The sequence below is a fragment of the Miniopterus schreibersii genome, assembly GCF_964146895.1.
Source record: "Miniopterus schreibersii genome assembly, chromosome: 7".
NCBI classification, from domain to species: domain Eukaryota; kingdom Metazoa; phylum Chordata; class Mammalia; order Chiroptera; family Miniopteridae; genus Miniopterus; species Miniopterus schreibersii.
This window is the reverse complement of record NC_138108.1, coordinates 64,816,356-64,839,842: the sequence shown is the minus strand read 5'-3', so window position 1 is coordinate 64,839,842 and position 23,487 is coordinate 64,816,356. Positions and strand designations below refer to the sequence as shown.

Genomic DNA, 23,487 nt, shown 5'->3' with positions numbered 1-23,487 from the left:
AGATCTTCTGTTAAATTATTCTAACATTTTGATTAAATCAACAAAATCCCTAGGTAATTTTAATAAAACTATGTCACTTAAAAAAATATGTATATATTTGTACTAGCCTAGAGAAGGAAGATGTGAGACGTTTCATTGGTTTACTTGGTGGTAATGGAAGGGTATAGAGGTATCAAAAAGATTAATAAGTTTTTTACCTGTCTCTGCAATGTTTCACTGGTTTCAGTAAATACTTTTTAACTTTTAAGTCTTAAGAGAAATTTAATGAGAGCTTTTTTTCCCCAGTTCTTCTCTTCCCTCTTTCCTCTTTCCTTCCCTTGTTCCCCTCCCTCCTTCTCTCCCTTTGTTCCTTTCTGCCTCGCTCCTTCCCTACCACTTTCCCTTTGCTCTCTCCACTTTTCTTTCCTACATTTCTCTTTTCCTCCTTAATACCCTACCTATTCCATTTCTTCAGTGTTTCTTGTTTTAAAGAAAAATATATTATCACAGATTTTTATCTCCATTAAACTCTACTTGATCCATAGTAAGAATACATTAAATTTTCTAATACACTGTTCCTTTATTTGATGTTCTTATGCCCCCGTATTCTCTCCTGGTCCTTCAGGTTTCATTCTGGCCAACTTTCCTCAGACTGTTTTCTTTCGTTAGGGAAGCTCTGGTGATGAGAAAGAAGTCCTGAGAGCCTATCTCACAATGTGATCGAGCTGAAAACTTTGTGTCACCTCATTAACGCTGAAGCTTGAAAAACTGTTATAAACTATTACTGCAGAGAGTCTTTAGTGGCTTATCATTGAGGGATAGTATTCCCTGAAAATATATTAATTCATTGTCTGTTTTCATCTCAGAGAAAATGAGCTGCTTAGTTTACTGAGAAAATTGAACTGATTTTCAGACAAGAAAGATGTTTCAGTGCATAAATCTACAACTACTGTCTGCCTATGATATAATCACATTGACTAAATTAGCCCTTTCTAATCACTTGGTCTGTAACAAGAAGACACAACCCTCACTTTTTCAGTCCTTGCTCCCATCAGATCTAAGTTAGTTTGGAGGTGAGATTAGCAGGGCTGCCCCAGAGGACTCTAATTCTGTAGCAAATGCAGCTCTAATGAAGAGGAAATTTACACCTCCTCAGTGGAATTGTTCATCTAGCAGAGAACCAGAAATTCATTGTCGCAATGTGAATTTTTCTCATCACTAATTATGCTTCTTAGGCAGCCATGTGGCCATGAGAAATCCCGCAAGGCAAAGGGGCATTGAGGAGCAGGACAGAGCTTAACACATCTTTCTGAATCTTTACCTTCGCTGCACCTTAACCACATCATTCTTTTTAAACAAAACCTGTTATATCAAAATGCACTCTACCTTGTAAAACAAAGTCTGATTTTTTAATATGTCAGATTTTCTTAGTGTAACTACATCTGCCTAGTTTTAATTGATTCACACTCTGCGGAGGCTGTAAGAAGAACAGATATTATATAATTGAACCAGAGTTGTGTGCTGTGGGAAAATGCGAGCCTGACATGGCCTAGGCTTGAATCCAAGAATCGTTCCAGTTACTACGAGGAAAAACAGAATTTCAAATCTAACTGCTTCTCACCTTTGGCCTCTGGATCTCCCTCATAATGAGGCAAAGCTGTTTTGGGGGTTGAGGGAGGAGAGTAACTACCAAGACTCTGACCGCTGGCTCTTTCCTGCCCGCTGGGCATCTGCTGGTTCCGGCCTCCACCCCTCCACCCTGTGTCACTGCTTCCTCGCCAATCTATGCTGCTCAATCTGTTTTTTTCTCGCAAAATATTTTTATATCGCCTGAAAAAGTTTATGGAATAATATTAATAACACCTGTTTGCCATCATATAGCTATGTCAAATCTTAATGCATTTTTCTATATTTGCTACAGATTTTAATTTTATTTGAGAAAAATACAGGTATTATAGCTACATTTGAAGTCCTCCATGTAATCCTTTCCAATCATACCCAATCTCTGTCTTTCTTCCTGGACGTAATGATTATCCTTAATCTTTCTTTTTCATTTCCTGACATACTTTTAATCCTATTCTTCCCAAGTTATAAATAAATAAACAAACACATATAGAATTGTTTTGCACTTTTATACTTCATAGAAATGGTATTAAATTGTTCATATTCAGCAACACATTTTTTGTTTAAAGTTGTTTTTGAAATTAATTATCATGGATATTTGAGTTATAGTCCATTCATTTAAATTATGAATATCATTCCATTATGTGAATATAACACAGTATATCTATACATTCTCTTGTTAATAATCATTTGAGTTATTTTATTATTTTCAGTGTTGCCAGCATTGGGGCAATGGGATTCTGATTCTTGTTTCCTTGTGCATAGGTATTAGACTATAAGCCTAAAACTGGAATTACAGCCTTGAATGCCTACACATCTCCATTTTTATTTGATTTAGCTAAACTGCTTTCCAATGTGGAAAATCACCAAGAACAGATGACAGTTTCTTTTATTCCCACAATCTTGCCAATGCTTGGTTTTATCAAATTACTTATTTTTCCTAATTAAGTGGCTTGAATTGTTTCTTAGGCATTATGCTTATGCTTGTTAAATTTTTTATTTTTAAAATTTTTTTTATCCCTCACCCCAGGATATTTTTCCATTGCTTTTTCAGAGAGAGTGGAAGGGAGAGAGAGAGAAACATCGACAGGAAAGAGACAGAAACATCGATGTGAGAGAGACTCATCAACTGGTTGCCTCCTGCATGTACCCCGACTGGGGCTGAGGATCCAGCGTGCAACCGAGGTACATGCCCTTGACCTTGGAATGAAACCCGGGACCCTTCAGTCTGTGGGCTGATGTCCTAACCACTGAGAAAGCTGGCTAGGCCTTAAATAGGATTTTAAAAGAATTGCTCTTTTTAAAGGCTTAATTTGGACATCACCTCCTTCAGGAAGCCTTCCAAGATAGCCAAGGAATAAATTAGTCAGTCTTATGTGCTCTCATGTGGTTCAACTTAGCACTGTGAATACTGCATTAGAAGAACCTGTTTACACATCACTCTCCCTATTTTCACTCCTAGGTTCTTAAGGAAAAGCATTGTGTATTTTGTCTCTTCCTACTCCAGTGCCATGGTAAATATTTATTGAATTACTAGATTCATGCAAGAGAAATCCCAAAAGAACAAAACAGAAAATTAGCTTCTTGTAGAAAAGGATTTTCCTTTAGATATTAAGTAGTCACAATGCTAAAGGCTACAGTACAGTGGATTCAACTGCAAAATAATCCCCCTATGGGAAATCTTTTATCTAGGATTCATGTCCATGTATATACCTATACCGAGAGCTGTGTAGGAATGACCCAGCCAGGGAAATTATCTATTGAATTTACCATCTTTTCCCAATATGATGAGCTATGTGACCTACTTGTTTATTTTGGTAAAACAAAATGGAAATACATAGTAACATGACAACATACTTACTTTTCAAAGCTAAAAGGCATATTTATTTTTCTCTTTTAATTCAAGAAATTGAATACCTGTTATAAATATACTAACAAGAATACCTAGCACCTAAAGTATAGCCATAACTTAAAGTGGCAGTCTAAGTGTCAGCAAGTTGTATGCTATTCCCTTGTGGACTGCAGGCCTGGAAAGTCTTAGAAATCTTGTTAATTAGGATCGATGGTTGTATTTGCTCTTATATATAGCATTTTCACTTTTACTTCTATAAGTAGCTAGTCAATCCAAAATACTACTTTAAAAATCATTCAGAGACAAGCAGATTTTAAAATCTAATAGAAATAAAGAAGACATGGTATTATAAATAGGGTCAACAATGCTTTTATTTTAAGGTGAAAGCAGATCTACCTGTTTAGGATGTAACAAAGCATAGTCTCTGATTGGAACCTCAACCTTAAAAGAATAATAATTGCACTAGCTCAGAAAAATATTTCACTGTAAATTATAATCACACTGTAAAGATAATCTGGCCAAATTAAATTGAACATACCTAAAATTCTAGTAAATATCAGGATTATATAGTTTGATAAAGTAAACAATGGCCTTGGAGAAATGCTTCCTGGGTTGCTTTTCCCCTAAACTTTTACTAATGATGTAAGTTAAGCCAAGTCCCTTCTCTCATGCCTTCATCTATGAAATGAAGGGACTTGGTTGGGGCCTAGGACATGGTCTCTAGAGGTCATTATTCTATTGGAATGTCTTTTGTAAAACAGTGGAATGAGACACACAAAATATCTTGAAAATAATCAGATATTATTATTTTATTTTGTTTTGTTATTTAATTCATGGTAAAAAGCTCTTTGGAAACAATTTCTTATTAGTTTATATTCTTATAGAACTGAGAGAAATACATGTGTAAATTGAAGTGCAGAGAAGTAAAAGTCTTTCAAAACAAATACAAACAAATGAAAAACTCAAGAGTTCAAACCAGGCTTCTTGACCTCCGGGTCTTTTCTTTATATGGTTCCTCAAGAGTATTCACTAATACGTTATAGTTATTATTTAGTAATGCTTATTTTGGCAAAGGGAGAAGGTGAGGTGGTCAATATGTTTTGATGTTGCTGTGTAATGATTGAAAAGCCAGTTTTTAATGATCATATCAATATGAGGCATCAAGTACACCACTGCTTTTTCATAATTTAGAGAGAATCACTAGGCTGCTGTTAGTATCATTTTTCAACATTTATCTGACTAAGAATGACCTCTCTGGCACTCTGTTGTAACTTGTACCACAAACTGCCTATTCCCAATCAACAAGACTTTGGCTAGGGTCTCAAAGATTTATTACAACTGGATATATTATATAGAAATATAAATAGGCTTAGTGGTGGTGGGACTTCATGGGGGAAAAAAATCCTACCCCACATAAATAGTGTTCCAGGAACAGAAAACTGTTCACAGAGGAATTCTACAGCAGACTAAATAAAATACTTAACTTATTTTTTCAATGTAAAAAAAAGTCTCCATGTGAGTGGCCTACATCACAGCATGCTAACAAACCTCCATCTCCATGGCCAACTAAGATTTAGCAGGTACAAGTCTTGTCCTCATGGTGTATCGCCAGTCAACCCATATGGATAGAGAAAGCGCCAAATTACTTTGGAAAGCAGGGTCATGCCCAGAGATTAAGTAAAAGATAATATGTATTCTAGGTTTTGTGGAATCAAATATTGAATTAATTTACTACTCCAATAATCAGATCACCAGCACCAGGAAAGTTCACTTTAGCTCAAAGCATTGACTTGTATTTTTATGGAGACTAACTTTGAAGGAGATTTATGTACATATCCAAGCAAATCTTTACCTGCACAAGTTTGATTGGATTCATCTTCATTGCTCCCACAGTCATTAGCTCCATCACAAAGCCATCGCTTGGGGATACAGCGATTATTCTTGCATTTAAATTGATCATCAGGACAGCTATGATCGACTGGGGTAGGAGGTAGAGAGGAGAAGAAAGTTTAATGATATAAAATTGGATAAAATTATGAGTAGAGTAGGTTAGAGTTATGGAAAAGTTACAGTAATTATAATATTAGAGTTCAAAAAGTGTCATAACTTCTATCACTCAGTGTCTCATATTTATCAAAACTATTAATATCCTAAGCTCTATTAAAATGTAATAATTTTATAGAAAACATCAAGTAATTAAATCTCATATAAAAGTAAATATATTTATTTTTCATGTTTTCACTAAAACCAACTGTATCACTAACTTTGTTTTCTATCCCCTAACACAACAGGTGACTCAATTTCAGAATTTTTTTTACCCAAAACATTTAAAATTGACCTCAAATTTTAATGTGAAATATAACAAATATGTATCAAATAATTTAATCATATATATCAAAAATACTTTTCTTTTAAAAACCACACATTCGCTCAAGTATTCTTGAAATATTAAATAAGCTTATTTTTGTTATGCTTTGTCCAATGTTTCTTAAGACGAGAAGTAAAATACAGAAGAAAAAAAAAAGCATCACTTGGGACCCAGAATTGGCTAAATGTGAGGTCCTGTGTAATTTTAATAACAAAAAAGATCACTATGAGTTTTTCTCCCCTCGTACAAACAAATATGCAAACAGAAAATATACTGAGGACAAGACCAATCCTCACATGGGAAGCTGTGCACAGCTGAGGATTAAACCTCCAATATCTAAGCACAACAGGAGGCCAACTTAAAGTTAACCTTATTTGATTACTTTTCCTGCATTCTGGAGGCTAAATTCCTAGCTGAATTGGCATGCTCTTCAGTATTTGTTTTAAAACTTCAACATTCTTTTTGAAGTAATTTTTCTAAAGCCCAGTAGTTGCACTGCTGAGTAATAAAAATAAATTTTGACATCAGTTTTACTTAGAATTTGAAAAACAGCTGTTTTGTTATGTGTTGCATAGCAAATGCATGCCTTTTCAGTCAGTTTCTAAAAAGCACTTTTTCTTTAAAGTAGCTTTGGCGATAAAGTGATTTTATCACTTTTTAGACGCTTTCTATTCATGTATATTTTTTAAAAAGGTGGAAAAGCTTTATGTTGTCTGGTATTTGAGCATATTAACATTTTCTATTCACTTCAGGGACTTTGGCAAGAATAGCTACTTATGAGAATTTAAGTCATCCAATATATTAAAGGGTCAACATCTTAAAGTACCAAGATTAGGGGTGAGCATTTCCTTGAAGCATTTCAATGACCTTTTCAATTTTCATCAGTGATGTAAATCAGAGCTCAAAAAGAAGGGATAAATATATTGCATAGCTTTATGATTTGGAGTTGGGAATTCAAGGTCAAAGCTTATAAGTACTTAAAATCTAAACTAATCCTCTGAAACGAACTACATACTTCTAGAATATTAACCATGAAACCCCAGATATATAATGCTGCTCAGAATAGCTGAAATGTTTAGAAATGACACCACGGTGCTAGAAGGTGGCCAAGATGTTTCGTTTTTCGTTGCCCCATTTATTTAGTCACTTATTCATCCATGTGCTAGATGCTGTGCTAGACTCAAAAAGATGATACAACCTAATGTGTCTCCTCACGAAAAAGTTCATCAATTAAATGCATCACATAAGTAAGCATGTAATTGCAAGGAGCTGTGGAAACTACCACAAGAAAGGTATACACAGGAGATGTTTAACTCGGAGCTCTATTGAGAAGATTACTTTGGTGTTCAAAAAGACTTCTCTATGGAAGTAGTGGAAACTATGGTGAATTCCATTGCTAGAAACAGAGAGCGCGATGTCACAGAGGAGATAAAATAACATTTTTTTAGAGATCTACTTGTAGTTCTTCTTGATAAGGGCGAAGAGGTTAAGTGGATGCATGAAAGACATTTAAAGCTAAAAATGTAAAGCCAGGACATAACATAAAACTCCTTATATGTGAGTCAATGAAGATTAGATTTCAGTGTGTAAATGTCACTCTGGAAGTAGTATGGAAACTGGGCTTTGGTTAAGGAGAAATTCTGGTAGGAATAATAGCAGGGCACTTGCTGAATTAATCTAAGATAGGTGCCTAATTTAGTCAGTGAAGACTGAGAGGAGGTAAAAATGAAATATTAATTATTTAGGAGGTAAAAGAGAGCAGATATATTGATAGAATTGAATATGGACCATGAGTGAATTAGAAGACTTTAGGAAAAGCCCATGATGTAGGCCCGATTGATGAAATAGAAGAAAAAAAAAAATACTGACAAGAAATTTTAATGCTACAGTTAATGGTACAAATATAATGCCTCTGTATATTCACAAAGGAAACAAGTTTCTTTGTAAGTTGGTGAAAAGAACAATCCCATAAATAGAAGCATGGAACTAAAGGACTAACACATGAATACTGGGATGAAATATTTGTGTTCTGCACAGACACTGACTGCTTAGGGAGCTGATATATAAGAAGCATTTATTAAAACCATGAATAGCCCCGGCCAGTTTGGCTCAGTGGCTAGAGTGTTGGCCCAAGGACTGAAGGGTCCAGGGTTCGATTGTGGCCAAGGGCACATACCTCAGTTGCAGGTTCTATGCCCCGGGGACAGGTGCAGGAGGAAACCAATCAATGTGTCTCTCTCACATCAATCTCTCTCTCTCTCCCTTCTGTTCTCTCTGAAAAGCAATGGAAAGAATATCCTTGGGTGAAGATACAAAATAATAATAATAAAAGAATAAACAGTGAGATAGAAGAAATGAGACAATTTAATCAATTAATAATATATCATTTGTGTTAAAAAGGTAGGAAAAAAACACACCCTTTACTCTTAGAAAAAATGCTCCTTTCACTCCAAAACTCTTGGCCAATTGTATGAATTAGTATTTAACATTTTATTTGTAGGTTCACACTTTACAGTATAGACATGAATGGGTTTGAAAATAAGAAGAGCATAATGTTGCAGTTAGAGCCCATGTTTGGAAATTAAAAGAAAGTAGTGCTGTATTTAGATATTAATGACAATTTATGTATTATGCATTAATATATAATTCAAAAATATTTTTAAAGTCCATATTCTTGAGGTTTTGTACCAAAGCACAGATAGTTTCATGATATAAATGCCCAGACCAACTTTGTTCATTCTTTTTCTAAAATTTATTGTTGAAAATATTACAGATGTCCCCCTTTTCCCCATTGAACCCTTCTGCCCTGCACCTACCCCAACAACAGATCTTTAAAATTTTCTTTTTATATTCTTGATTTAAAAATAAAAATGGAAAATTGCCAATTAATCCACAATTAGTTCAGCCACTTTAACCTGGAAATGTCTTTAACTGAAAGAAACATTATTTTCTAATGTTTCTATGTATCTAAGTCATATGAAGAGAGAAAACATACATATGTCCGGCACAGACCTCTCTCTCTTCATATAAAGTATTTTATATCTCTCAAAACCATCCAGGTAGTGACTGCAATCAAGTATATTCTTAAAACATTACTTAACGTGCTTCTCAGAGTGTTTCCTTTCATGTCTGTGGGGCATTTCATCATTCCTACAAAAACATGAAGCTATTTCTATTGCAGCGAATGATAAATAACTAAAAATGAGTCAAACGGGAGAAAAATCAAACCTTTCCTGTCTATTCGAGTGCCCCGTATGTGTTTCCTACCGTGCACTGAGCCAGTCAAGTTAGGTAATAACATTCTCCAAACCCATGTCTGTCTCCTTGGATCTTCTCCAAGGCTTCGTTGCCAAGGGGCAACGGAGTGAATCGTGACCTTCTGTACCAGTAACTCTTTCTTGAGGGAGTTTAAATTGATTTTCCACATCTTTAAATTCAGAGACCTGAAGGGGTCTCCTATAGCAACATCCTGACAATGGTGTGGTGGTGCTGGAAGCACAAATAGGAAAGGAGAGGCCTTCTGGAGCAACCAAAACGATAATATTAAAGTTGGGGAAGTGTGAAAAAACCAGGGCCTTCAAATTATACAAAGGAGGCAACCTAAGGTCTAATCTCTATGCAAAAAGATGACAGAGAAAAATGACAACAAAGAACAGTTCAATTGGAATCAAATATATTTTTAGATTTTCACAAGCTCCTTTCATAGTTCACACACTCAAAGAGCCAGGGAGATTTGATATTAGAGGAGTACATACAGCAATTTTCTGAATCTTCATCGCTTCCGTCCAGACAGTCATCATCACCATCACATTTCCACCGAGCCTGGATACAGTGTCTGTTTTTGCAACGGAATTCCCCAGCTTTACATACGTGAGGTAACACTTCTCCTGGGTTAACTAGGTTAAAAAAAATTCCAAGGTCTATGAACAATACGAACTCTAGTCAGTTCATTAAAATTTTATAATAGCTAAATACTGATTCATTTTATTTTATGGAAAATATGAAAACATGTTAGCACTGCAGTGACACCAATCTCTGGAAATGAGAAAATTTTAAGTTTTTCTGACAATAATTATTCTACTAAAAATTTTAAAGATTTGTTCTAAGCAACTCTCACCAGAGAAACAACAACAACAATAACAATACGTCACATTATGTTTATGTTGAGTTTGTAGTTTTACTTTTTAGAGGGCTTTCATTTATAATCTCAACTGATCATCATGACAACCTATAAAGTATACCTGGCAAATAATTTCACTACCTCCATCTTACAGAAAAATATGCCAAAAATTAATGAAAGTGCAGTGGCAGGCAAGAGCACACAGCATTGATAACTGTAGACTTTGTTGGTCTGTAGGTGGGAGAAAAACTCAGGTCTAATTAAGTAGTCAAGAAAGTATTAAGTTAATCAAAACAATCTCATTACGTATTTGAATTCTATGCAGTGTTTTTCTCCATATATTCCATGTCTCCTTTAATCAAATATTAGGAGTTCAGTTAATGGGGATTTATTCACAAATTGAAAGTGTTTCTATTCTGTTCCCACTGAGTGGATTCAGGAGAGCCTAGAGAGAGAGGGAGCATGTGGCAATGGTTACAGTAAATGATTTTTGGTTTGCAGACTGAAAAGGTTTTGAATTGCTAAACGCTGGTTTAGTCATTGGAAACACACAACTGATCTTTCCTTTCCAGTTCTAATGGCTTTAAAGTTTATTTTGGATAACTGGTTTGGACTTATGAACTGTCACAAAACCTATATACACTTCAGTAATAAGATATATATATAGAGAAAAAAGATGTGGCATTTCCAAAACACGTTACGTTAGCACTGTCTTCATCTTTGTGTTTTCCCTGCTGCAAAGTACAGAAGAGGGACTGTGACTCTCGAACGATGGTAACTGCAGAGAATCTGCTTCAGAGAGATGCAGCCGGGCATAAGCACGTGGGTTTGTGGGGCGAGAAAAACACACACCAAAAAAACCAACTGCCTTATAAAGGCAGACTCCTATTTAAGGCCTTAAGGGTACAAAATAATTAGTATGGTAAGTGAAATATTCAATTAGAACAAAGATAATCCTATGTTTCTCCTGCCCTCTCCTCAAACAGCAGGCGCTGTATGTAGGAACTGAATGATTTTTCCTTCTGGTTTAACCCTAATCTTTTTCCATAACCAAATGCTGTAGCAGCAATGCCTCTAGTGATGTCACTTCTGTGATGACACTTGACAATAACAAATTTTGTGTTATATGTAACACAAAAAGGGAAGGTCACTGGGTCTCCTATTCAACCCCACTGTGCCTTTTTATGGCAGCAGCTGGGGGTGGGTGTGAATCAGGACAAAGTGAAAGTGGGTTCTGGGATATGTCTCCTCATCTCCGGGATCAAGCTTGTCTCTCAGAATCTCTATAATTTATCACTCACAGCAAGCACATTTTCCCTACTTTGAGTTTCAAGTGTGCTCAGCTAGACCCTAAGATCTTTGAGGGTGGTATAGTTTCTTCTTCTGAATCCATGGGAGCTCAGTTTAAAGCTGGGCACGTAACGAATAGTAGTTTGATGAATTTCTTCTCCATAATTATTAAGCCTAGGAGTCTCTCAGTCTGTTTCTTTTTAATTCCAGGTAGACAAGAGAGCTGATTTGAGATATAATCAGCTTCCTCTCCCATTTAAGCTCAGCTTTAAGATTTTCTCTACTCTCTCTATAGCTGACTTCAAAAAAATAAGTCAATTCTGTTGTTTCATATCTTAAGGATTGAAAAACCCAAGAAACTATCAGTTCTCTTCTGATAACAAGCCCACCAATTTAAAAGCTTGGCTTTTATGTAGCTATTTGAACAATAACCCAATCCACATCAAAGATATCCGTATACAAGAGTGAAACTGTAATTGCTTCTGAATAATTACATTTCATTAAAGAAGAGTAAAATGTCTAGGGAAAGACAAACTACCTGAGAAAATTGATATTTAAAACTAGATGTTATTTAACATAATCAATCAAGGCATAAAGTCTTTAAGTCTACTTACAGTTCAAAAGTTTCTCAAGTGCTATTTAGATCATATGGAATTAATGCAAATACGCAGATTTTCCAAGGTTGTTTTAAACATGGTTTCAAATATATGTAAATAGTTGGTTATCTTATTTGATTTATTATTTTAAAAATATATATATATCTTTATTGATTTCAGAGAGAGGAAGCAGGAGGGAGAGAGAGAGATAGAAACATCAACGATGAGAGATGGAGCCCACAACCCGGGCATGTGCCCTGGCCGGGAATTGAACTGCAGTCTTCTGGATCCTAGGTTGATGCTCAACCACTGAGCCACACCTGGCCTGGTAGTTGGTTATTTTAAAATGATGTTAAGTAATACAAAGATAGCAGTTTTCAAATATAGATAATGAAGGTGTCTAAAGTTTCATTTTCATTTTTCATAACAAGCTGTGAACAATTGCTTGAGAATGAGTAGAGCTAACATCTTGAGATAATGTTATCTTTTTATATTCACTGTTTTTTATATTGATTTATACCAACATCATAAATATAGATCAATATAACTGTAACAGCAGTTATGCATTACTTATATCTGTAACAACAAATATAATGAAACATATACAAATATATTTGACATTGTTAAAGTTTGTCTGCAATTCTCCTAAGCCCTTTAATTTGTTGGGTGAAAGACATTTTTCCATGGTGTTTCTACTTGTCTTGAGTAAGATTTTACTCTGGAATTTTTTTCTGGGATGCTTATATAGCTAACAGACTTGGAAGATGGAGAGAGTACCTCCTTCTAGAGCAGACAGCAAGTTTTTTCTCGACCAAGATAGTAAAGATGATGTCTCCCTTCAGGACAAAGCTTGGGCAGATTTTCCTAGCAGACTCTTAAGCTCTTCAGTGGCGATAAAAACTCACTGTGTGCTCAGCATCCAGCTGCGCCTCCCTGTGCATTGCCCCCATATGATTTGGGGGTGGGATGGGACCAGGAGAAACAAAGTGAACATTAAACCTAAGCTGCCTGCTGTGTCATGGCTAATAAAATCCTCTGTATCTGATCCAGAAAATGTGTGTCTTCTGTTAGAATTTATGAAACTCTGGCTGGCTAACATGTTAGCTTGCAAATAGAGTAAAATCTCAGACCCTTCATAATTCTTTTTTTTTTTTTTTTTTTTTAATATCTTTATTGATTTCAGAGAGAGGAAAGGAGAAGGAGAGAGAAAGACAGAAACATCAATAATGAGAAAGTCACTGATCGGCTGCCTCCTGCACGCCCCCGACTGGGGATCGAGCCCACAACCCGGGCATGTGCCCTGACCGGGAATCCAACCCCAATCGCCTGGATCCTAGGTCGACGCTCAACTGCTGAGCCACGCCCAGTCGGGCCATAATTCTTGACATAATAGTAAATACTTTTTATTTTTAGATACTAGGTTCTGATTTCCATTCTCCCAGGACATATGGCATCATTGGTTTATTCTAGCCCTAAGCCAAGTCTTCCAGATGTGATCAGTAGTTATGTCACAGAAAAATCATGATATCAGTGCTGACTATCAAGTTGGTTCAGATTCATAATTGTAAGAGACAGGTTATTTTTGAGCTAACGATGTCCATTATCAAGAAAGTATTTAAGGTTGATTGGTGATCACATGGGTAAAATCGCAGCTTACACATGCAGTGTACAGATGATATGTTATAGATGTGTATACTTGAAACCTGTATAGTTTTATTAACCAATGTCCCCCCAATAAATTCAATTAAAAAAGAAATAAAAATAAAATATAAATAAAGAAAAAAAAGAAAGCATCCCCATACAGATGTAGTACTATAACTTATGAATATGAGAAAAACATGATGAAAGTAATTTTCTTCTTTTTATTTAGAACTGAATGAAAGTTCCTTAGACATTCGGTGTGGGGAGAAACATAGTCTTTTCCCCAGCATTGACCTAACTGTGTGGAGTTGTACAGCAGTGTCATCTGTCACAGCAGCCCAGCTGATGACCAACTTTTGTGAGAGTCAGTAATATTATAAAGCAAGTATATTTGGCACCACATAAGAGAGCCAACATCACTTATAAAAATAAGATTTGTATTCTTATACCTTGCAAAGAAGTTATTTTATAAGTGATTTTTACACATCTAATATTTCCCTTGAGATTCTTAAGTGGAGGAAGGACAATGTCACACACAGAACAGAACAATGTCTAGAACAGAACCAGGCACAAGTACATGTTCCAAAATATTTGTTACCTGACATCAGAATTAACAGAGATTGACAATTCTATACCACAGCCATTATTACAGTGAAAGATTCTGTCTTTGGGGACTGTATCAATACTTCAGGAAAACAGTACCACTTCAAATGGCCCATCACCCAAGAATGTAAAGTTAGTTTAATTTAAGGGGAAAAGATCAATATGTAGATAAAAAGAAAAGAGAGCGGTAAATTTCCCTCCATGACCAAACATGGAACCTAAAGGAAAAGCTCCATGTATGCCACTTTGTTCTAACACTTAATATGACTGACCCTATATAGTACTTGAGTGTTTGGGCACAGCCATAAATTGCTTTCAGTATATTAACAACTGTTAGAATTGCAGACTTTCCTTCAGAGTTGTGCTTTGTAATGTGAATTCGAAAACTGATGTAAAACCCGCAATTCCACTGCCAGGGTTATTTCTAGTAAAAATATTACAACATAATCTCACCAGTAAGAAAACTGACAAAGTAATAACTAATCCTCTAATTTAATAAAAATAAAAAATAAAATTACATGAATCATGATATGCCTGGCACGTAACTACACGTTCTCATACATCCTATGAGCCCTGCTATTAGAGAATTAAAATCAGGCCTCCATATGGTGCTTCAGTACATTACAAAGGTAAATACAAATTCTAGAATTAATTTTCTTTGGTTAAAAACTGGTAGGTGAATCTCAGAGGGAAGAAGGGGAGAGATTAACCAAAGAATTTACATGCATATATGCATAACCCATGGACACAGACAAGAGTGAGGTGAAGGCCTGGGGCAGGGCAGGGGCGGGAGTGGGATGGAGGGGGTCAATGGGGGGAAAAAGGGGGACATCTGTAATACTTTAGATAAAGATTTATTTAAAACAAAAAACAAAACCTAAAAAACTGGGAGAGTGATTGCTGGAGTTAACGTCCACATCCTAATGAAGTAAAGGAAGAAACTACTAAATTTCTTAAATTTTAGTTTTGAATCATCTCAGATTTAGATTTCAGCTAAGCAATTGGACTTAGTACATATGTTCCTGACATTGGTTTAATAAGCTTGTGGTGCCCATGGGCAAGTGCCTATGTTTCTAACTTTGCTTTTTCTCCTTCCAACCCCAGTGTGTTAATGTTTTCTAAACTAATTCTTGTCTCCTCTCTCAATTGATGTTTTGCTGCTGTTATCAGAATTACAATAACTTAGTCTAAAGCATTAGTCCCAGTACATAAAATTAAAAAAAATATATTCTCCTCTTGTCCCTATAATTCTCACATTAGAACATTTTTATTTGTTTAATTTCATTGTTTTTACATTCGGGAACTACAGAGTTTCTAATGATCCCTTTATTTGAGCAGTAAGAGAGAAGACCCTGAAAGAAAAATTGAAATTGTACTTTGTTGGGATGCCTTTATATAATCTTGCTAATACAGGAAAGCAGTATAAAAAATGCTGCTATTGGTTTTGAATTTTCTCCTTTAGATCATCGTGGGATGACCTTTTATTAGATAGAGTGGTCTTCCGAGCAGCCAGCTTAAGTGGTACATAATCTTTTGTGAGTTCCTATGCAGAGAAGGCCATAAATATTCATCTAGATGGGGCTTCTAAACTTTTTACTGCCTTAAACTTTTTACTACACATTAGATTGCATATATCTTAGAGCATAAGGCCTGTCACAGCTGAACAGATAAATGGCCCAGCCCTAGTGGAGCACTGCTTTTGACAGAGGAATATATCTGGTGTTCCAGAAGGGGAAGAAGGTCACAGAGTACCATGGACACATAATTGTGCAATGCCATCCTTGGATGACCAATATTTTTGAAATGCTTAAGTTGCCTTATTGAGAGTAAGACACGTTGGAAAGTTCTCTGTTCTTTTAGGCCACTAAAGAGGCATTTAAAGAATGAGTCTCATTACTCTAGACAAAATTATCTTGCTATTTTAAAAAATAGTAACAATCATTTTTTAAGAGCTTAATTTACTTTTTTTGAAATTATCCGTGTGCTCATTTATTAACTTTGTATGTTGTGATCTTCCCCACAAAGGTGTCAAGGTAAATAAAAAACTCACTTGATCAACTGACCTTACATATGCTTCTCCAGGGCAGTAAGTTCCAAGTTACTATGCTACACCTGACCTCAGTTCTAATTGTGAGAGAATTTGAGCATGATGCACAAAATTCACAAAGACAAAGAATATAGCCTACTCTCATTCGTGATGCCTTCCAGGCATGGCATTAGAATTCATCCTTAATCAACCATGTAGCATGCCAATGTTTTTCTGCTGGGTGAATGCCTCTCCTGGCATAGCCTTATGTTGAAAGTTCATTGAGAAACAGCCAATGGTGTTTAATTCTGGCCTATCTGCCAATGGGTTTTTGTTCACTGGATGTCAATTTAAAGAAAATGACTGAAACCAAGATGATCATATCTCAATGGATGCAATATGTATTTTTGTTTTGCTTGTTAGCTCAGATTACAGACTTAATCCAGCTGAAGCTAGTTCATAAAACTATAAACTAGCCTGAGCTAAATCAGAAACCCAGAAGAATCAACATTAACAAGAGGTTAGTGATACACTGATAATTGTTAGGCATTATATTCTGTAACCATGAACTCTATTTATAGTCCTTTTACACTTTAATTTCCTCATCTGAAAAATAAGACTAACATATACTTTAAAACCTTTACCATTAAATGAATAGAAACTGGAATAGCTTATATAAAAACATTTTGAGTTCTTTGCAAGAAATTATTTACTATATTGTTTCTCTTGACTTTTCCCATTTCATTTGAAAGAAACTTAAAAATGTTGCATGCCATATTAAAGGTAATAGAATTTTTAGCAGCCAAATGCAACAATTTCTTAAGTAATAACTCACCTGTTTTTGTTAATTTAACATTGTTTAATGTAACAACTTAACACTGTTTAATGTCTATACTTGTTAGTCTTTCTTACCCCTTTGATTGCATTGGGGTTATATATACAGAAATAACCAGTGATCAACATAGTTTCTATATAAAAATTGATAAAGGTATAGATATGCTAACCCATAAGAAATCCATATGTTTTTAATGGGGCATAAAAATGAAAGAAATATAATATGGAGGCCAATGATCCAGATAATTATGATTTATACAGTTAAAATTAAAGAAATAATTAGAAAATTTCAAGCTTAAAAAGTCATCTAGATATTAGTACCTGATGTATATACTCTTTCTCCAACTTCCACAATGAAATCAAAGATGCAGAGTAACATCTCACAAGACCCTGAGAATTCAACCTCTTGATCACTCTACTGACATTATCTCAAGGGAATTTTGACTTTTTTGCAAAACCAATAGGACTAGATTTAAAATTTCAATCAGAAGCCTCTCTAAGTTATACCACTAGGAATTTAATATGCCTGTATATTCTTAGGTAGAAAGAGGGACCCTTTGCTGCTGCAGCACTGGCTGTAGTGTCCGGGCCTGTGAAGAAAGGAGGTATTTATGAGGCTACCTTTCATCTTTGAGAGGAAGTCTGAGGGTAATGCAAAGGCAAGATGAAACGCGATAGGGGTTCATAAATGTTAGTGTGTGTGTGCAATTTATCAGTTCAGAATGTCAGAATCACTCAGCTGGGATAGCTAACAATCTCATTTTATACCAGGAAAAAATTTTTCATATGACTCTAAAGTACAAACAAAAAAATTCAACTAAGACATGTATGCATAAACTCTAATATTTGTCTGAATAATTAAGATGAAATTTAGCCTAGCAGGGCAACTGAACAGACTTTATGTTGTTCAAAGCAATGTTTAATCCCTGTCTATTAACAAATTATGGATCTAAATAAGATCTCTTCTGATAATAAATAAACAAGAACAAAGTAAGAACTGTAAATAATACCACAAAACAAAGGAAGGAAAACCATTTGGTGACTCAAAAAAGTATACCTCAGGGAATTATTTTCTGTAAGTATCTTACAGGCAATTTTCAACACTACTACTAATAATGGAAAAAAAATCCTTGCCCAGAAAGGTTTGTGCTGTGAATATATTATCCCAAAACAGAACTTAAAAATACTTCTAGAATTTTGAAAAAAATTTTTGTTTAACCTAGAATTCATATACAGAGCAATGGCTATTCACATGTAAAGGCAAAGGAGACATGTTCAGAAAACACAAGAACCCCACAGTGTACACTCTTTATACTCTTCTTGAAGAAGTCACGTCAATATATACTCCATCTGTCCTACACAATAGTGAAAATTAATAAATAAACAATGGGGAACTAAAAGTTTGAGTACTCACAAATACACCTAGAGAGGCACTGATCCAGGCCTAAAAAAATTTGTTTTAAAATTGATCAATATACTGACTATGAATGCCAATTTGTTTTTATAAAGAGACTTACTGTTTGGTAATTCAAAATAATATTCATTGTCAGAAATCCTAAATCATAATAAGGGCTGAAATTGAGGAAAATGAAGAGAATAATGTAAAGGAAGCTAAAGTCTTCATCTCAAATATTTACAACTAAAAGTAATAGTAATAGGTTTTAAAACTGGTGGTATTATGTATTTCAAACACTTAAAGAAGATATAATAAATTGATCATGGAGTGCATGGTAAAATACAGAAGGAATCATAAACAGTAAAGAAACATGCAAATGGCCCATAATAATGAATCAGAAATAATACCAAGCATCAAGTAGGAAAAAAAGATAGATGGTATAAATATCGGTCATTAAAAATTAAGTTTACAAGAGTATCAACAAGATGGTGGCGTAGGTAACAGCTGTACCCGCCGCCTCCTGAAACCACATCAAAATTACAACTAAACTACAGAACAACATCACTCAGAGCCTCCTGAGACCTGGCTGAACAGAAGCCCCACAACCAGGGAACTGAAGAAGCACCGAGACTGGTAGGAGGGGCGGAGACGCAGGCGGGTCGGGGCTGAATCACGGCAACGCGGCCGCGGGCCCACACCCGGTGCCGCGGTTGAAACCCGGAAGGGAATCTCGGTGGCGGGGGTTTCCCGGAGGAGCGAGGGGTCCCAGCCCCACAGCAGGCCCCCAGCCCAGGGCTCCAGGGCCGGGAAGAGATGTCCCCACAACTCTGGGCTGTGAAACCAGCGGGGACTGTGGCTGAGGGTCGCGGAGGCTGCGGGAGCCCCAGCAGCTCCTCTAAAGGGCCCGGCACGGACTCACTCGGACGCTCCCTCTGAGCCCAGCGCCGGGCAGCAGCCTGAAAGGACCCGGGACACTCGGGGGGAACTAACCTGCCTGAGATCCGGGTGAGAGCTGGAGGGGCGGCTTCCTCCCAGGCAGAAGGGCTGGCAGAGGCCATGGCTCCTTTGGCGAGTCCTCCCCGCACACAGCCGGCAGGCGGGCGCCATGTTTGAATCGCCAGCACCTCACACCTTTGGCCCCGCCCCGTGATTCCCGGAGGCCCTGCCCCTCCCCACCTGCAGCTCTTCCAGGCCATTTCCAGGGGCTTTTCTGTGCAAGTGGCCTCTCCAGCCTCATGCTTAGGACTTTCCTAAAATCTCTCAAACAAGCAACAGCATGCCCCATACAGCTTGACAAGTGGCCCCAGGCCTGGCACTAGCGGCAGCTGCACTGGCTCACAGCTTGGCCTCTCCTGGACAACGCAAAGCCCAGCACAAGAAGCAGCCAACTACGGTTTGCTGTGTAGCTCATGCTGGATGGCCCTGGGCAAGGCACTGGCACCTTCCAGGAGGCCTCAGAGACAGTGCACCTGGTGCTCAGACTCGACCACGCTGGATTACAGCCCTACCACATCCACAAGTGACACTCAAAGGGTGCACTTGGTGAACACCAAAGCTCCACTGAAGTAAATCCTGCTCCATAGGGGTGTCTCCAGCACAGCAGCTCTTTGGCTGTAGTTGCAGCTGGTCCTCACAGCTGATTGGCCTGGAGGTCAGTTTCTCCCAGGGGCACCAACAGCAACCAGGGCTCAACTACAATAGGACAGTGCACACAGCCCACACAGGGGAGCACCTAGAAGGCCCAGCTCAGGTGACTGGGGAGGCTGAGCCACTGGGCCCTACAGGACACCTACTACATAAAGCCACTCTACAGATTCCAGGAGACAGAACAGCTCTACCTAATACATAGAAACAAACACCTGGAAGCAGCCAAAATGTGGAGGCAAAGAAACATGTCACAAAGGAAAGAACAGAAGAAATCTCCAGAAGAAGAACTAAATGAAATAGATCCAAGCAAGCTAACAGATAGAGAGTTCAGAATTTTGGTTATAAGGATGTTTAAGCAGACTGTTAGGGAAATAACTGAGAAAATCGATAACATAATAAAGTACCAATTTGAAATGAAGGCTACAGGAACTGAAATGAAGAATAATTTACATGGAATCAACAGTAGAGTAGAGGATGCTGAGAATCAAATCAGTAATTTGGAACATGAAGAAACAAAAAACACCCAACCAGAAGAGCAAAAAGAAAAAAGAATCCAGAAATATGAAAATAGTATAAGGAGCCTCTGGGACAACTTCAAGAGGCCCACATTCATATTATTGGGGTGCCAGAAGGGGAAGAAAGAGACCAAGGAATTGAAAACCTATTTGAAAAAATAATTACAGAAAAATTCCCCTATCTGGGGAAAGAAATCAACTTACAAGTCCAGGAAGCACAGAGGGTCCCAAACAAGAGGAACCCAAAGAGGCCCACAGCAAGACACATCATCATTAAAATGCCAAAGATTAAAGACAAAGAGAGAATCTTAAAAGCAGCAAGAGAAAAGCAATTAGTTACCTACAAGGGAGCACCCATACGACTGTCAGCTGATTTCTCAACAGAAACCTTGCAGGCCAGAAGGGAGGGGCAAGAAATATTCAAAGTGATAAAAAACATGGAACTACAACCAAGATTGCTCTACCCAGCAAAGCTATCATTTAGAATTGAAGGTCAGATAAAGAGCTTCTCAGAGAAGGAAAAGCTAAAGGAGTTCATCACCACCAGACCAGCACTACAGGAAAAGTTGAAGGGTCTTCTTTAAGAAGAAGCTAATGAACAAAAGAATCTGATGAACTAAATAGATCCAGAGACATTGACACATGCAACAGACGATCATATTTCAGAGGAAAGAGGGAAGGGGGGTGGAGGGTGGGAAGAGATTAACCAAAGAAGTTATATGCATAACCCATAGACACAGTTAATAATGGAGTGAAGGACTTGGAAGGGGGTGGGAGCGAAGTGGAGGGGATCAATTGGGGGGAAAAATGGGATACCTGTAATACTCTCAACAATAAAGATAAATTTCAAAAGTAAAAATAAAAAAAATAAAAAATTAAGTTTACAAATAATATTTAGCTACATGGTAATAAGTTTATGCTCATATTAGGTAAAAATAAAAGACAAAATAAATTGCAATGTAGTATGATCCCAAATTTATAAAGTACAAATAATTAAGAGTTCAGTCTCCAAAATAAAATGACTTGTGGACTAAATTCCCAATAGTTCTCTTACTAATTAGGTAGACTTTAAAAAGTTATTAACCCTGAGTCTAAATCCTAAATCATAAAATGAAATAGTAATATCATATTCCTTATACAATTAGTGTAAGAACTAATGAAAATAATAAAAATTTATTACAAAATGCAACATCCTATATTAAAATTCAATAAGTGTTACCTGTCATTATGTTCATAGTGATAGAAAAAATAACATGTATTGTTATAGTGGTAGAAAAAATTATATATATGTATATAATCACATCAAATTGTTTTACTAGTTTATTGCCGAATAGTGCAATTATGGGTAGATTTTTCACTTTTTATTTATTTTTTAATATTTCTCAAATATTACTACTTATTAAATCAGATTTTAAAAATCCCTTATCCACATTTTTTTCTTCTTCAAAAGAAATGAGAATTTACAGGTAAGTTGAAGTCTTCATCATTACACCTATTGCTCCTTTTGCCTCCCCCCAGAGACAATCATTATAACTGATAAAAAAATACATCAAATATTTAGTAATTTATAATGGTTAATTTCATACATCAACTTGACTAGGCAACAGAGTGCCCAGGTATTTGGTCAAGCATTATTCTGGGTGTGTCTGTGAGAGCATCTTAGATGAGGTTAACATTTGAATTGGTAGACTAAGTTAAAGCATGCCACCCTTCCTAAAGTGAGGGCCCTCACCTACACAGTTGAAGGCCAAATAGAACAAAAAGGCCTACCTTCCTGTAAGTAAGAGAAAGTCTTCCTGACTTGAACTGGGGCTTTGTTTAATTGTTTTTGTTTGTTTGTTTATTTGTTTTTTCCCTGCCTTCAGACTCAAACTGAAACACTGACTCTTCCTGGGTCTCAAGTCTACCAGAATTCAGAGTGGAGCTACACCTCTGGTGCTCCTGGGGTTCCAGTTGACTGCACAACTTGGGACTTGTCAGTGTCCATACTTGTATGAGCCAATTCCTTATAACAAATCTCTCTCCCCATCCTACTGGTTCTATTTCTTTGGGGAATCATGAATAACACACAATTCAAAACTAAATCATTCCAAAAACATTTATATTGTACTCAACATATGCAGAGCATCGTTGCTCTTATTGTTCTTAAAGGACATGATATGTGTAGAGATGAGTAAACTGAAGAAAGTCCTCAGAAGTTAGTAAAATGACTTTTATCCAGGTCAATCAATCTGATTAACTCACTATTTTGATAAAGTCTAGAGATTCCCTAGAAGTCTCATTTTTACCTCCTTCCTTGCCCTTCACCACGACATCTAGATAACTGAGTTTGCTAAGCTATTTAGAGTAACTTGAGGCCCTTGGTGTGCATCAAATATCATCCATGTAACCAACAGCATACATGTTCCCTACAATTTCATAAAATACTTTCTTCTGTGGCATATACTTATTTCTATTCTTTTACTAAACTGATATGCAGCAGTGGCAGGATACTCTGCAAAACTTCATGATTATTGTTATTCACATACACATTAGAAATTAATAATTTGTAGTATAAAAGACTATACCTAAGTACTTATCTGAATTCCTATTGCCAAGTTTGATTTTAATTCCTTTGGTTTCATCCGCTTCTGATCTTCAAAAAGACACATATAAGCAATGGGTGTAACAAGAAAAGAAACTTACATGTGCAAGTAGTTCCATTTTCATCTAAAAGTTGGTTATCAGCACAAGCACACACTCGGCCTCCTGGGATGGCCAAGCACAGTGTACTACAGCCCCCGTTATTTACTCGGCACATATTGTCACCTGCAAGAGGAGCAAATGACGTGTCAGAGAATTCTGATCCCATCCAAAGCCAGCCAGTTATTTCTAGGAGATGTATGTAGGCATAAATGTGTACAAACACACATATTACATATTCACTAACATGCAATTATTAATGAATTAATGTAGTCAGGATTTCTGTTGAGTCCTTAATGAAATTAAGAAACATTT

The 23,487-nt window shown here is 36.5% G+C and overlaps 1 protein-coding gene across 1 annotated transcript in view; it reads right to left on the bottom strand.

The window, feature by feature from the left end:
• The window catches only part of LRP1B (LDL receptor related protein 1B), a 1,542,074-nt gene that overhangs the window by 608,306 nt on the left and 910,281 nt on the right, over positions 1-23,487 (bottom strand). The window contains exons 15-17 of the mRNA XM_081143443.1: positions 23,176-23,298; positions 9,578-9,718; positions 5,307-5,432 (exon numbers count right to left, since the gene is read on the bottom strand). Of these exons, the coding sequence (XP_080999569.1) occupies positions 5,307-5,432; positions 9,578-9,718; positions 23,176-23,298 (390 nt within the window). The remainder of the gene's footprint in view (positions 1-5,306; positions 5,433-9,577; positions 9,719-23,175; positions 23,299-23,487) is intronic.